The sequence below is a fragment of the Cavia porcellus genome, unplaced genomic scaffold (genome assembly GCF_034190915.1).
Source record: "Cavia porcellus strain 051 isolate PalLab524CR breed Dunkin Hartley unplaced genomic scaffold, mCavPor4.1 scaffold_7, whole genome shotgun sequence".
In the NCBI taxonomy this organism is placed as follows: domain Eukaryota; kingdom Metazoa; phylum Chordata; class Mammalia; order Rodentia; family Caviidae; genus Cavia; species Cavia porcellus.
In genome coordinates this window covers 70,812,731-70,828,536 of record NW_026947490.1, presented here as the reverse complement: position 1 = coordinate 70,828,536, position 15,806 = coordinate 70,812,731, and the positions used below count along the sequence as shown (strand labels likewise).

The 15,806-nt window shown below is 36.7% G+C and overlaps 1 protein-coding gene across 7 annotated transcripts in view; it reads right to left on the bottom strand.

The window, feature by feature from the left end:
* Nucleotides 1-15,806, bottom strand: part of Hmgcll1 (3-hydroxy-3-methylglutaryl-CoA lyase like 1) — a 126,488-nt gene that overhangs the window by 76,299 nt on the left and 34,383 nt on the right. For all 7 annotated transcript variants that reach the window (XM_063253814.1, XM_013142822.2, XM_063253816.1 and 4 more), the window contains 2 exons: nucleotides 6,010-6,090; nucleotides 5,690-5,797 (listed from right to left, as the gene is read on the bottom strand). In XM_063253814.1, coding sequence (XP_063109884.1) covers nucleotides 5,690-5,797; nucleotides 6,010-6,090 — 189 coding nt within the window. The remainder of the gene's footprint in view (nucleotides 1-5,689; nucleotides 5,798-6,009; nucleotides 6,091-15,806) is intronic.

The following is a 15,806-nucleotide window of genomic DNA, read 5'->3' as shown; positions in this document are numbered from 1 at the left end:
TCTCTCTCTCTCCCCCTCTTTCTCTCTCTCTCCCTCTCCCTTTTTTCCCCCCTCTCACCCCTCTCTCCATCTTACCATTTCCATGCTATTTACCCCACCTCTTTTCTCTTCTCCACACTACACTCCTCAAAAGAGCAAAACAGAGCTAGAAAGAAGTCAGGACAGGACTGTAGCAAAACCTGCAGCCTTCTACATTTCACCAAAAAAATTCAAATCTAAAACTTCATTTTGCTTTCAATACTAGTGATGAACGAGTGGTATCATGAACTTACAGAAAAGCGGGAGTGTTTACACAGTCTTGCGTAACATGGCTAATGCGCTAGGCCACGTCTCTAAGAGTGATTTGTAAATAACTGTTACAGTATTTAGATGTATTATTGTGTCTTAATAAAGAAAATCTATTTCAACCTACCTTCTCATCCACCTATTGCAGATGGTTGAAAATCCACTAATCAGAGAGTAAATATTTATGACCGAGACTTTGCATTTTAACATACTTATACACAGTGTTGGGTACACTTAATATATTTTTATTTTTAAATAAGTGATACTTTAATCCCTCATATGGATAAAATGTTTTAAGATCAAATGAATATAAACTTGAGTACCAATTCATTTGCTTTTTTAAAGTTAATGTAGTTATAATAATTTAACTGACTGCCACATTCCGAAGTTGAACAAAGCTGATCTATTTTTATAAAGGTTTCTTTCTGCTGCTATTGTATGTTCCATCTAAGCAAAGTTCTACGTGGACTCATTTCAAAAGTTCTTATGTTACATGTCACTCTAAGGAAAACTTTTTTCCAGATAAGTTGTAAAGAACATGTACTTTTTAATGGCAGGTATTTTATCATCTCTGGCCATTTAGGTTATAGGTGTGGGATACTGTTTTATATGGCACCCTGCTACTGTGGAACTTTTCTTTTCGCTGTTTGAATTAGAAGCTCTCTGCCAAACAAAACAGTAGGAGGGAAACTGTAAAAAAAAGCTTTAAAATGCTAAAAAAAGAAATAAGTGAACAAGCAGCAATCTAAACATAAACTAGGGAACTGTTCCCATGACCTACGTTTGACAGAAAAAAGCAGAAGGTTCTGAGCACTCATAGAATAGTGACTGAGAGTCGTTCACATCCTCTCCAGAAACAAAAATCACTGCAGACAGTATGTAACCAAACTGTAGCACTAAAATTACCTTGTCCCATGTCTCAGCCATCATTTGAAGGCTAATGAGTCTGGTATACAGCTTTCTTCTAAAGTGAGAATTATATCAAATTTTAAAAAAAGAAACATAAAAAAAACAAGCTCAGTGAAACCGAAAATATAAACATAATAATAGTCAAATTGCAAAAAAAATGGCTTTTTCTCAGTATTATGTTTTGCAGAACACGAGACACATGGTAGAAAGTGACTGGTCCTTGGAAGAATTATGAATCCCACAGTATCTTTAACTCAGGCGCACTGCTTTTTTAAAAGTATGAGATTTATTTAACTGTAGTTTTTGTTTGGAATGCGTGTAACCAGGTCCTGAAATCCGTATCAGTATAGTCACTGTGGAAACATCTCCGAGCAATGGTCAGCATCCAGGTGCCCTGGCTGGGCGTGCACGCACAGGCATGACTCACGTGCCTCTCAGCCTCCCACCACGGCTCCTGGGCTGCAGGCACTGCTGCTAGGACTGCTGAGGTGCAGAGAGGTCAAGCCCCTCACTGGAGTGCAAGACACCGAATCACAGCTCCAGCAGCCTTCTCCTCACCACAGCTGTCCTCAAGGGCTGTGTGGGGGAATTTGATCACTTATTTTATAATATTTTCAGCCTCAAAAGACTTCATTAAACCTTAACAGGTTAACTCCCATATTCAACTCAGGACCAGTCTCAGAATAAAAATCACATTGTGTTATAGTAGCATCTCCGTTATCAATTTCAGTGAGACCAGGAGGTGAGCTCGGGTACTGCTCCCTGGGGGACTGCTTTTCTTTCCCTTTTGTCCATTTGTCCTCTTCCCTATGTTTGCAAGAGGACGCGTAGCCTTTTCGAGAAGATTCTAGCTTCAACCTTTCAAACATTTCTGGGTGCGTTATAGACTGAATTGAAGAGCAAACTACCAAATTACACTGTTGTATAGTAATAGGATCTGGCCATAAACAGCACAGAATGGAAGAAAAATGTTTTGTATGCAGCTTTATAAAGCCAACAGAAAATAACAGAATCTTGAAGAAAGTTAATGAAATTTACGCTCTGAAATATAATTTTGGTTGGTCAGTATTCACCATTTAATATTAGGAAGATGTGCCTTCTTTTCTAACCACAATTCTAAAGTTACACCTGCCTGTCTTGTACCTTTCAAGCAATAATCAATATGTGAAATGAACACACACTAAATCAAACAAAGAAGTAACATCAACATCACCAAGCTGAAAGATGAATGAAAAATTTTACATGTTTTTTAAATTAGTTGACAACGATAGAATAGTAATAGCATTTTATAAAATGACAATGTCAAGGAAATATGTCTAAGGTATCAAAATATTTGTTTTTCCTAAGGAAAAACAAATTTTTCCTTAATTATTACAGGAATAAATATATGAACAAAAATATATAGCCACTTGCTCATTACAGAGACTTGAAAGTAGAATGTCATCGTTCTTTCTGGCTGACTGATTCAATATTCGTTTTATATTAATTTACTGTGCACCTAATTACTACGGCACCAAAACTGGGACTATAGTGATGAACGAGAGACTCAGTTATCATCTTCATAATGCTTAAAGTCTTGGAATCAGACGATCAAACGATGCTTACAAATATGTGTGTGTACGTAACTACAAATAGTGATAACGGTATGAAAAAAATCACTGTTTTCATTACAAATAGAAGTAGCTGTGAAAATTACATATTGCCAACAAGCATATTATGATTTCCACTGCCATCAGTGCAGGGCAAATGAAAAGGCTCTCAGCATCCTGTTCTTTTAAAGAGAATAAAACAAAACAAAGTGCACCAAAACAAAAAAGAACAAAGTTGAGCAGAGTAAAGCAATGCAAACAACACTGAATTTCAGAAAAAAAGACAGTAGGAAATCAACAGTAGCTACCATAATGTCTCTTGCTTATAGCATTCTGTTTAATCAGGATGCCATAGAAAAATGCAGAAGCTGAGATGGACACAAACAGATACACATGGAGCGGTATACAGATAAGGAGGACAGATGCGATGATAGGGGAGACGCAGCAGCTTGGCTTGGTGAGAGCGTCTCCAGAGCAAAGTAGCACATTACAGTTAAGGAGGGATGGGAAAGCCGGGCGCTCCAACACAGGTCAGTGTCCAGGCTTTGCAAAGGGGAGGAGAGGACCTGGAACCCCTTACTTCATGAGTTTGTGGAGGCTACCGTGTCTGGGGCATTATTAGAAGCAGTGAGCATAATGTCCAAGAAAGGAAGAATGATGCATAGGAACATCATTTAAGAGACTGTCATTAAGGGCCTGAGTTACCGAAATACCTATGAGATTGAAAAGAAAAGACAAGCATAGACTACACTGGAGAAGATATGAGTTAGTATTTGTTATAAACTAAATCTTTCCTCCCAAACTGATACTTTGCACACCTAAGCAAAGTGTGATGAGGCTTTAGGGAGCTCATAAAATTATGAAATTGGAGCATTCACACTGGGATGCATGGTCTTATACTAGGAGACAGCACAAAGGAGACTTGCACAAAAAGGAAACAAATATATTAATGTAAATTTAGTGAGCTAAGAGAAACTGGTAGTATAAATGAAACAAGTTAGCATATATATTAAAATACTTTTGACAAAATGATGCCTTGTACATTGAAGAAAACCATACACAGTGTTGAGTAACTATTGTTATTGTTAGTATTTTGCTATAAAATTTTGTATTTTCTTTTATGAAATAAAAATATGATATAGCCATTTGCTTCCATTCTCTGATATTTGTTACATAAGGACTCAGTGAGAAGAAAGCTCTAGAGAAGCCAGGAAGTAAGTGGTCATGAGATACCAGGTCAGCTGGCCCCTTGAGTTTGGACTTCCTGGGCTCCCAGAACTGTGTTAAATGACTCTATGTCCCCTAAGCCACTGTTACAGTAGCTCTAACCAACTGCAGTGGTCACTGGATACAGAAGAGAGTCCTATTTAATTCAAGTCCAAGACTACAAAGGGAATATTGAGCTCTTAGCATAAAGCAAGATGAGTATTGCTGTTCAACCTTGAATCCAACAAGTGTGAAGCACATTCAGCTGAAATTTAACAAAAAAGGCAAGTCCAGTACTACAGATTTATTTTTGCATTAGAGTAATACTGTTGCCAGTAATTAGCTTTTTATTAGAAGAAATATTTTAACCCTTTTATCCCAACTAAATAAAAAGATGCGGGCAAACAAAGTTTTAAGAAACACAGATTTGACATCTTCAGAAGTGACTATTGATATTCAAAGGACAGTCATCCAAGACAGGCTATGTAAATGTCTTAGATACTTTCCTTTCATTGCTGAGACAAATGACCCAATACCCAAAGTTAAAGGGGGAAAGGTTTAGGTTTTAGATCATAAGCAGAGAGGCATGATACTCCAAGGCAGGCTGGCACATGGTAGGCAGGCATTGAGGAGAGGAAACAGTTCATGATGGGCAGAAGGCAACAAAGCAAATAAAAAGCAAAACAACCCTCTTCCTGCCCCTTGCACTGTGTCTGGGATTAGGTTGGTGCCAAATCAATCAGTGGGCTGATTTAGTAATCACCCACCTTTAATTCTAGCACCTTAATCCTAGCTTTACAGCATGAATCAGTCACATACGGTTGACCTTTGAAAAGGTCCCACCTATGACTGCATGAGGCTTTGGGAGGCATCTAGACACAAGTCACAACAGTGAAGAACTGCATTATGAGGGAATGTTACACTTGGTGGTTATGAAATGATGGTTATGTTACGGGTGACATAAAGTAACCAAATCAGGACAGTAGGGAATAATGGAAACACAGAGAATGAAGGCAAACTAATCAGCAAAATTAAGTGCTGGGGAGAGGCTGAGGAATTCACCTCCCAAAACTGGGGACCAGGCTACAGAAGGAAAAGGTTGTAATGGCTGCCAATTGCTAATTGCTAAGCATTCTTACAAAACTAGAATCTTCTCAGAATCTTTCACTGTTGCCAAACACCTGAAAACTCTGCACACAGTTCTATGATCTTGCGATTTTTCAAAAGTAGATTGCAGATGATTACCTTTACTTCACCATTAGCAAATATAAGCGCTAAAAGAAACAAAGCAGAGAGACTGCACCTCTACATTTTCACTCTTTTATGTGAAATTCCTTAGGGGATGATGACAGCCCACTTAATCATCCCGTCTCTTTAAAACCATTAAATCACTTGGAAAAGTCCAGATTTGAAATCTTTCATAAAACAGAAAATGGAAGGCAGGCTCTGAAATTGTTTCTAACAGACATATCCTCAAGTTATTATACTGACACATCACATCAGATTAATGCAGAGTTCCAAGTTACATTTGAGGACTCAATTTGTATAAGACATTTCATCAAGTGAGATTTTCTTTAATTATATCAGTGCATGCCCTAACAGTTCGTAATTATATCACATTAGTATCACAATACATATCTCAGTGTTCGCTGGTTCTCATTAAATGAAGAATGTAATTATGGAGTTATGGATTTAAATACCTGTGGGACCCATCGGGAGGACACAAAGCTGGTTACTTCTATTACAGACAAGCCAGTTTGGGAAAGTTGATTGATAAATTCGATTTTTATATCTGTAGGAACTATAACCTATAAAAACATAAAAAGTTGATTTATAAGTCATATAGGATCGATTAAAGCAAAAATGAAAATAGTTCCTAACTGGAAGCAAATAGGATTTATAAATTAAATAGCAAGCATACTGATATAAAATAAAATCCACATGCCTTTAAAATCTTATAAAAAACTAATATTTAGACTGAGCATTTGAAATGCACTCTGTAAAGTTAGAATAAACCTACCCTTTCATTCTGCAGCCCATCTCTAGGCCCAACTTCTACTACTTTAACATACTTGGGGAGTTCAGGTAACTGGCCTGATTCCTGAAATGTAAAACAATAAAGACAAGAGAAACAGATACATTTCAGATTGCCAGACTGGATTATTGCAAAAGTCAAATAAAATTAAATAAATTCTTAACCAGAAATTTAAAAGAGTAAAAAAAAAAAAAATCAACACAATGATATACTCCAAACACTGTATTTATAGTTTTTGTAATATACACTAAATCATTTTTTACCTCAGTGCTATTCAGTATAGCCATGATTTAAATTCTAATAATTCCTACAAACATAATTGTGAAGCAGGTAATTTACTCAGCATCTAACCTGTTGAATAATTCGGTACATGTTTATAAAATTGTATTGTTAGTTTACTGTTTTGAAAATTAATCTCTACTTATAGCCTACTGCCACAAGGAGTCACATGAGAAGTCACACTGTGTTCTGAATGCATGTGCAGCTGGTATTCAGGCTTATGCTCAAAAAGCTGAGGCTAAAGAAAAAGTGTGTTGCTTGCTTCTATTCTGCATCAAATGTTACAGCTACCACCCAAAAGATTCTTGCTGGTGACACACACCTAGCAGGACGTTACCTTTGGTATCTCCTGGGCAGATTTGCTTTAGTCCAGGGTAGGACTTTGGTCTGTATTGATGGTGGCAAATGGTCTGGACTCCAGAAACTTGTCACTAGACTAGGTGGCTATGGACCTCGTTTAGGATGCATTTGCTTTCTAGATGTACCTAATAAAAAGGTTACTACAGATATTCTAAATTTCTATCACAGTGTAAATCAGCAGTAAGACAAATCTTTTCAGACTGGACCTACAATGTCCTCATCTGTCTGAGCAGTGTTGGTAACCCATCAACAAGTTCTTCAAATGGATAGCTGATAGATTCAACCCAGATCCGCAGGACCTGTGCACTAAATTTTTTTGTTCTGCTTTTCATCAGAAATAATAAATTCAAGCTGACAAATTCATACTGTCTCACTTTGTGCTTGTAAGCAGTCACTGGCTTATGCTGGCGAGGTGACCATTTCAAATGAGAAACCTCATTTGCGTCTATGATACAGGAGAAAGCTCACTGGCCCTTTTAGAGTTTCAAGTTGCTACTGGCTTTACTAGCTTCTGTGCTAATTCAGCGAAAGAGCCCAGATGGTCCCTGATAAAATATTAGCAAGTTATCCTCCACAATTCCCATAAATGGGCATTGCATTTAAAAATTATCAAAGAAAAGTATTCTTGTGCACCTTCTGCTCTGATTGTGGTGCATGGAATTGACTTAGAGGTAGGGTTCAGAAGGGAGCACAGGTCTCTGGGTATCAGGTTGTTTTGGATAGCAAACCTTAACATGGTATTAATCATGCCTAATTATTGAGTGGTGTAATACCAGGTATTAGGAAAAGACAGAGCACAGGAAGATGTAGTGAATGAGAGAAACGTACTCTTTTTTGTTGCTATCTCCAGTACTAGAAGACAGAAATCAAACAGAAACAATGCAATTTTAAGCCATGTGGTTTTATTATCAGTAACTGTTTCCCCCGAAACTGTATTTTCAGAAGCAATTAACTTGCAGCATACATGGACAAAGAATAATCCTTTAGTGGATGGCAGTGTTTACCCAAAGAAGGAAAACAGAGTTTTTAAGGTCATAATGAGGTGTCTAAGACAATTAAAGAGCTAACTACCTTCTTTTGCAGTAATGCAATATAACTAGCCTCATTCACTAAGAGTAGGAAGAAACTGAACAACTGCGACCATTTCAGAGGTGCTTATTTGATATGATTTTAGAATCTTCTCAAATCTGTTTTTACTATTAGTCTTTCTCGACAATTTGAATTACACTGTGACTAAAGAAAACACATAATAAGCAAATAATTGTAGATTTCAGCCCATGTGCTGTGTACTATTTTGTTAGTACACACTCACATATAGCTAATAATAAATGGACCAACTGATATAAGTAGTAAGAGAGAAGGTAAAGAATAGTATACCTGAGGATAACTATATTCTGATGGAGAAACAGCACTCAGTTTGAAATCACTGAATTGCATGTGTTTGTGCACCATCTAAGTGGATTTTTCCACTGAGCATTACTTGTGTGTACAAAGCTCTTTAGAAACATCACTACTGAGAGAGCAGTGCCTGAGGAGAGGCTACAGGTTACCAAGAAAGGGCTCATAGTCAACTGATGTGTGCTAAATCTGAAGGCCAAACCCTGGAGGGCAGCCAGGGGAGCTGGCACACGTGTGAGCACATGCAGGGACATAGAATTCATCCAGGACAGTAAGCATGCCTGCGTTTGCTCTGGATGAAGACACTGTCTGCTGCTTCCAAGTCTGTTTTCTAGATCAACATCCTGAAAAGACAGTTTCAAAAAAGATGGCCAGTGCTTTGCTACTGAGACACAAAGGCAGCTATGCAAATGACCCAACAATTCCCCCCATTAATATTTGATTATTTGATTGTTTCCGCCATTAATATTTGATTATTTTCCTCAACCAAATTTTATCCTATTCTCAGATGCCATCTGTAATCTACTCAGGACCTTTTCAGATAGAAGTAACTGCCTTTTTTGATGCCACAATGATGCTTATATTAAAAGATATCTGTCGGCTTGTTTGTCTGGCTGTCTCTGTCTCTCTCTCATAAACTCTAAGAGTTATAAAAATGGATACATAAACATCAAATCAATGTTTTTAAATAAATTTGAAATGTGTTATGTACATGTAACAATTCCCCACAGTGAATGTAATCACTATGTACTGTAAACCCTACTAATAAGGAAAAAAATGAATTAGAAAACTAATGTTAATGTTTCATTTAATCAATGCTTGTTCGCTAATGCAGCCACTATAGTCATTCGAAATACGAAGTGAACCCCACAAAGAAAAATCTCTGCCCAAAACTAGCTCTTACTTTATTGCCATAAGGCTCTTCATGGTCTCATGAAGCAGGGATAGAGAAACATTTTCCTTATACCCTGAATGTATGACAGTTATCAAATGATGAGTAAGTTACAAGGAACTAAATTTTTAAAAAGTACTCTGTAGAAGTTATCAATATAGTCCTTAAGCAGCCATAAAGTCTGACATTTACTTTTACAGCATTAAAAGTCCTGTTACGGAGCCCAGTGTATCCTTTTTAAAGTGCAGTGTAGTGCATGATACCAGTAAAACACAAAAGATGTATTATCCAGAGTGAAAGTTTCAAAGAGCTGTGTTATACATCTGGGTGTATGCCCACATTTGGCATCAGATTTCTAATGGTTCACTTTCGTAGAGTAACAACAGAAGAAATACTACCTTGAATTTACTTCACTTCATTTTTTCAAAGAACCTTTTTCTATCTACATATCATCTGTAAAGCTACACTATTTGGTAGGCAAAACTGAAAGAGATTAAATGACTTTCTAAACTGACCCTGCTAAGTTCACTGGCTCCTACTTTAGTTTCCTTTCTTTTTTAAAAGATAATATTCAATATATCACCTATTTTTTGCTTGAAAAAAATAAACCATTCTTTTATGCAGAACATAAACATTTTTGCTTTACTCATGTTTTTCAATCATACATAAAATAATGAAAGGCATATTTTGCTATAGATTTCTCTGAAAGCATTTGTGAGTATGTAGAATATGTTTCCCAGCAGCAATAATGGGAGACTTTATATAGTCAACCCTTTTCATGGCAAGAGATACGATTCTTTAGCATTTATCATACAAGTACTGCTTTTTCTTGCAAAAATAACACAATCCATAGGAAAAATTTCTGTACAGACGTGTATATGTTCCACTCACTTCATTTCTCGAGCAGTAATTTTTTGTGTAAATAAAGTCTTTATGGTTATTGAGGTATCTTGTTTCATAGCCACTATTCCCAAGGAGAATGGTTATGCGGGTCAGATCAAATGCTCCCACTGCATGGATGAGAAGTCTGGATCAGGAAATTGTGTGATTTTCTTTTGAAATTAAACTGGACTTCTTAACAGATTAGATATCAACTTTTCCAAAAGACTATTTTTGTCATTTTGCCTGAAATATGCAATGGTGCATTTTGTGGTTATGTTAAACTCTCCACACTCTGCTGTTTGTTATTCCTTGGATATTAATGTCTCTTTTAACCCGATTTAATCAGAAACATATAAACCATTATCATTGATGTAACAGATACCACAGGAGCCTTGGTGCTCTGGAGCAATCAAAGGACATTTCTCTTTCCGAGTGCCTCTGTAGGAGAAAAAAGCACTGAATAAACCAAGCTGATATTTGAGCTTTCTCTGAGAATATCTGTGGACTGGGGTTAATTCAAACTCAATCTTGGCAATTTAGTAAGAATGTATTTGCCAACAAGTAAAACTAAGTTAATCATGTTTTATTAAGGCATCTAGCCCTCTATGAAGAATATCTCCTGATTTACTGATGCAAAAGGTAAAGGGAGGTGACCGTAGAAATATCAGCATTTTTTTGACAAACAGAAGCAAACATAGAAAGTGTGTGGTCATTTGTTACTCTCAGACTTCAATCAAAATTTTAAGAGTGATAAAAAGCAATCTCTCAAAAGGTGGACACCACTCCATGTGTACATAAACTAGTGGCTGTTCTCGGCATTTAAAGGGAAATTGGTGGTGGGCGTCAGCACGGATGCACAGCATGGCTAACTGTAAATCTCTTCGGAAACACACATATTTCATGAATACTTAGAAAAATTGAAGATAGTTACAAAAAGCAGAAGAACATCACACAAGGTCCTCTACCACATATGAGAATATGCAGTGTAGCAGAATGATGAACAATACAAGGAAAACTGTATATTATTTTTTTTTTAAAATGAGGCTATTGACTTCTGTACCATATAAGCTTCTTTCTCAGTTAAATACATTTTTAAACTGGTTTATATACTAAGTGTATGTATGTTGTTAACACTTGTCAGGTAATTATTGTTGTAATGCAAAATCATGATATATTACAAATAAGCAAGGTCTGAAGAACTGGCAGAGTGAACATAAAAAGTGATCGCTTAAATGGTATAAAAGAGAAGCAGTTACAAAATAATAAAAAAAAAATGAGAAGAACGTGTAAGAAGAAATAAATCAAGCATTGAGGGTATCAATTTTTAATGCAAGCATTTAATAAACCATCCAAGAAAGGCATTTAAATAATTTTAAAATAATTCAAAAAATATGCAAAAATTCAAAAAATATGCAAAAGTAGCATCCAAGCTTCTGCATACATACTTCTGGTACTTTAAGTGGTGTTATTTACATTATTTTGTTTCAAGAAATAAAGTTATTCTTAACAATAAAAAAGCTATCAAAATAAACCAAGATGATCTATAGATTTTTTACCACCATTACTGTTAATATCATAATATTAGAAGTGAAGACTGAAATAAGAATGTTAAATAAAAAATCAAAAGGAAAAGTTTAACTTGGAGAATTTTAAGTTAAGGAAGAAAAATTTAACTTGAAGTATTTTAAGTATGAAAAAAATTATGTCCTTAATGACTTTGCCAACACAACTTCTCATCTTGTATTGTGTCATCATGCTGATATCACTCCAAAATTAATTCTAGAAACAACCAAAATATTTTTTGCATTATGCAAACATAATTGTGGTCAACTGCACTGAGTATACACAAATGGCAATTTGAATTGGGGTTATTTACATTACCAATGCAATTTATATTACCAAAGCAATGGCACTACTTTTCACAATCTTTCAGTCATTTATTTTTATTTTTATAACAACGGCCTGTTGGAAAATCACATTGAAAATATGCTATAAAGTTTCACTTTATCACACACCATCTTAGGTATAACAAAACTATTCAACTATTCACAGAACCCATTTAAATTCTAAATAAACTTTTTCAGATCTTAATGAAACTTTATCATTAAAATACTGACTTGTGTAATGTTTATTTTCTGATTAGCCAAAATCTATCACACTATCTGTTTCTATCATGATTACAAGCATACTATACAAACATTTTCTGAAAATAACAGACTAGGTTTTGTTTACCCATTATCACATGTAAGCAGTTTTTGATATTTGTTAGGAATAAACTGTTGAATGTTAAAAGAGGCAGAAACATCTGTCAAGAGAAGTCAGAAAGGTTTACGCCTCTGGAGATTTCGATTTCTATCAATAATGGACCACAGTAGGTACTGTAACATACCACTCAGATATTCCTTTCAGGACAGAGACCACCAATCGCGTGAGTTTTGGTAGTACACAGCATTTTACTGAGCCGTCTTTTAGGAACTGCCATTGCTGTAGACCTTAGGAGGTCTTGACCATTCCCTCAAATCATCTAATAAGTGGGCTGGGGCCGGTCATAAAACCACAACTCCTATGCTTACCAGGAGTGCAGCTGGAAGCCCAAAGAGCCTATGAGATTGAAACCTCTGTTGTGACTGTGTCACATGTCAACTTCTGCACGTGCCTAATCCCACCTGCCTTATTTCCCATGAGCATTGATTCCAAGGGCAACAACATCCTGCAGATAAATAAACACCCAAGACTGTTTCCTAGGAGATAGGTCTTCTACGAGCCAACTGTCAATTAGTCTATATTTTTGAAAGTAGGTGAGATATCACTGCCCTTGAGTAACCTGTGCAATTATGAAAATATTCGCTGGTTCTGATCAGACCAAATTTTTTCCTAGAAGACATTCAGTGATGTCTGGAGAAAGTTTTACTTCCACCATGACAGGGCACTATTATCACCTAGTGATTAAACACGTTATAATGCACAAGACAAACTTCCATAGCAAAGCATGATGTTTGAGGCTCTGTACTGCTCAGCTTTTCTGCTGGTTAGACTCAATATACAACACTCACAATTTGAAGAAAGAGAGTGTTAACTTGGCTCATGGTTTCAGAGGCTTGGTCCATACTTGGCTAGTTCCAAGGCAGAAGCATCATGGCAAAAGGTATGGCAGAGTGAAGCTGCTGTCTCCGTGGTGTTTGGAAACAGCAACAAATGCACCGGAGAGGAAGGGTCCAGGGTCCAGGCAGACACCAATGCCATGCCTCAGGAACAACCTAGACATGCCCAGAAGTGTGCTTCACTAACTGCCTAGGAAACTCCCTAGCCGATGGATTTGACAATAATGACTGATGGACAGAGACTCTGCCCTATGATGTACAGCAGTTGATCGGCTAGTTAAGGATAGCCATTTCAATAATAAGCCATGGTCCATTGCCTAGTTTATATTCCTGAGTCAATTTTTAGGCCAAAAACCAATAGACAGAAAAAACAATCAAAATTCTATAAGGAAAGCCCTATATTACAAAGAGAACCATGTATAGTAATTCATCCAAATTTTCCCCAAAGAGACAGCAAACTGGATAAAGAATACTAGTAATTTCAGAATATTAGACAATCTAATATTGAGACTTTGATATTCAAATTATCATTACACTCTCCTTATTAGAATTAGACAATGGAAGGCGCATAGTAAATGAAGTCCTAGGACTCCATTCCTCTCTGATTTTTCCAGTTGAAGAGTGTAAAATTGAGATAGACATATTTCATATTTGAAATAGCACCTAAAATACATTGACTTCTTGTCTTATAATACAAAACTATCATAGTAGGAAAGGGTACTTGAAGGTTTCTGGGGCTACTTAGTCTTCCCTTTCAGCCAAGACAGTAACAGGAGAAAGACAAACCAAGTAGAGGAGAAGGAGGAAGAGAAACAGCACCTAGAGAGAAGTGGCAAGGACTATGGCTATCATTAGGTGTCCAGAGTAAATGCTGTCAGAATGATGACCTCGTCAAAAGTCTGCTTTCATAGCAAACACAACCTCCACCAAAACCAAAAAGGTGTCAACATTTTGAAGGATGACAATGGCTTACAATAAACTCAGCCCACCTGCAGGCCACATGCTCGTGTGCCATTCTGCAGAGTGTCACAATGATCCAGTACAACAAGGACCAATGCATCGAGCCCCTTTCCACAGAAGAAAGCCAATTAAAGCACACTGGGAAATTACAGAAGTAATTTTGGGGACCCTTTTGGAAAAAACACAGGCTTCCAAAAATAAAAAAAAGCAAAATAAAAATCAGATTACTAAATGCTCAACATACAGGACTGAGAATAAAGGACTTATAGAGCATGCATAAGGCCCTTGGTTCAGTCCCTAATAGGGCAAAATGATGATGATGATGATGATAACAATAATAGTACAGAATTAGAACTGTCAAATACTGTAGATATGCTGTCTCTGCTGAGCCAGAGAGATTTTAAATGTCCAGCATGAATAGTACTCCTCCTCCTCTACTTTATAGAATAGTACTCCTCCTCCTCTACTATATAATCGAACTTGTAATCTTTCACAATGTGTCCAAGAACTGTACTATCTCCTAGTCTTTCTCAGTGAAGGGATGCACTCTAGTATCTATTATGCAGAGAGATGCAATGATCTATCATAATTCCAGCTATCTACTAACAATAGTTGAGTTTAGCGCATAACATAAAATCTATTTACAAAAGATGACTGAATGATGAGCAGCAAGAAAAACAGCACCTCTAATATTTCCATTCAAATGCTGGAAGAGGCAAAATGAGAAACTGAAGGAGGAGGAAAGTAGCTCTTAACAATCCATGAAGGATCTGAAGTGAGAATCAGAGCCCATGATGACAGCAAAGAGAGGGACAATAAGCATATGGCATATGGCAAGATGCATTTTCACCCTGAGCCCCTACTCACTGCATGAGGGGCAGCTCAAACCTGCAGAAGTACAGTGACTCCTGGTGACCCTAAAGGCCTCCAAAGAGACATGCACCAGTGGAACAGAACAGTGGATGCTGCAGACTGCAGTGGCCGGTGAGTTATTGAGTCAGACACCCCAAGGAGAGAGAGATTTGCCAGTAGCCATTTTGGAAAGGGACAAACAGAAATCAGAACTCAGAACATTTCCAGGGTTGGCTCCATCTAGCAGTTCCAAGTGTTAGATGAGGTACAACAAAGTTTTAGTCTGCAGAAGGTCAAGGAGCCAAGTTCAAGCCAGCTGGAGGCACTTGAGGTGTCACAGGCTAAAAAACTAAAGTTCTAGCCTCACAGTGAGGATCCAGAAGTGTGCTGAACTTCAAGGGAACTAAAAGCCAGGTTTAGTGGGATTATCTATCACCACTGTAATTGCACTCCACAACATCAGACTATACAATCTTCTCAGCTGTACATAGGGCATTATCAAAAATAGCTCATATACTAGTTCACAGACTACGCATAAAGGGACTGAAATTATTCCATGCATATTACCAGATCATAGTGCAATGAAATTGGAAATCAATGGCAAAAGAAAACACAAAAATTTCACAAAAATATGGAAATTAAATAATACCTTCCTGAACAACCAACTGGCCACAGATGAAATTAAGGAAGAAAGTAGACAGCTTCAACAATTAAACAATAATGCCAATATAACATATCAAAACTTATGGGACACAATAAAAGCAGACTTTCAAGGGAAATTTATGGCTGTTGATTCAATATTAGAAAAATGAATGAACTCAAATAAATAATCTAATGTTGAACCTCAAGCTTCTAGAAAATGAAGAACAAGCCAAGCTTGAATTTCATGCAAGGAAGGAAATTATGAAGATTAAAGCAGAAATTAATGCAATTGACACTAAGAAAACAATAAAAAATCAATGAATTAAAGTATTAGTTCTTTGAATGATAAAATAAAATTAACACCTACAAAATTATCCAAAAAAGAAAAGATTCAAATCTATGCTATCAGGAATGAG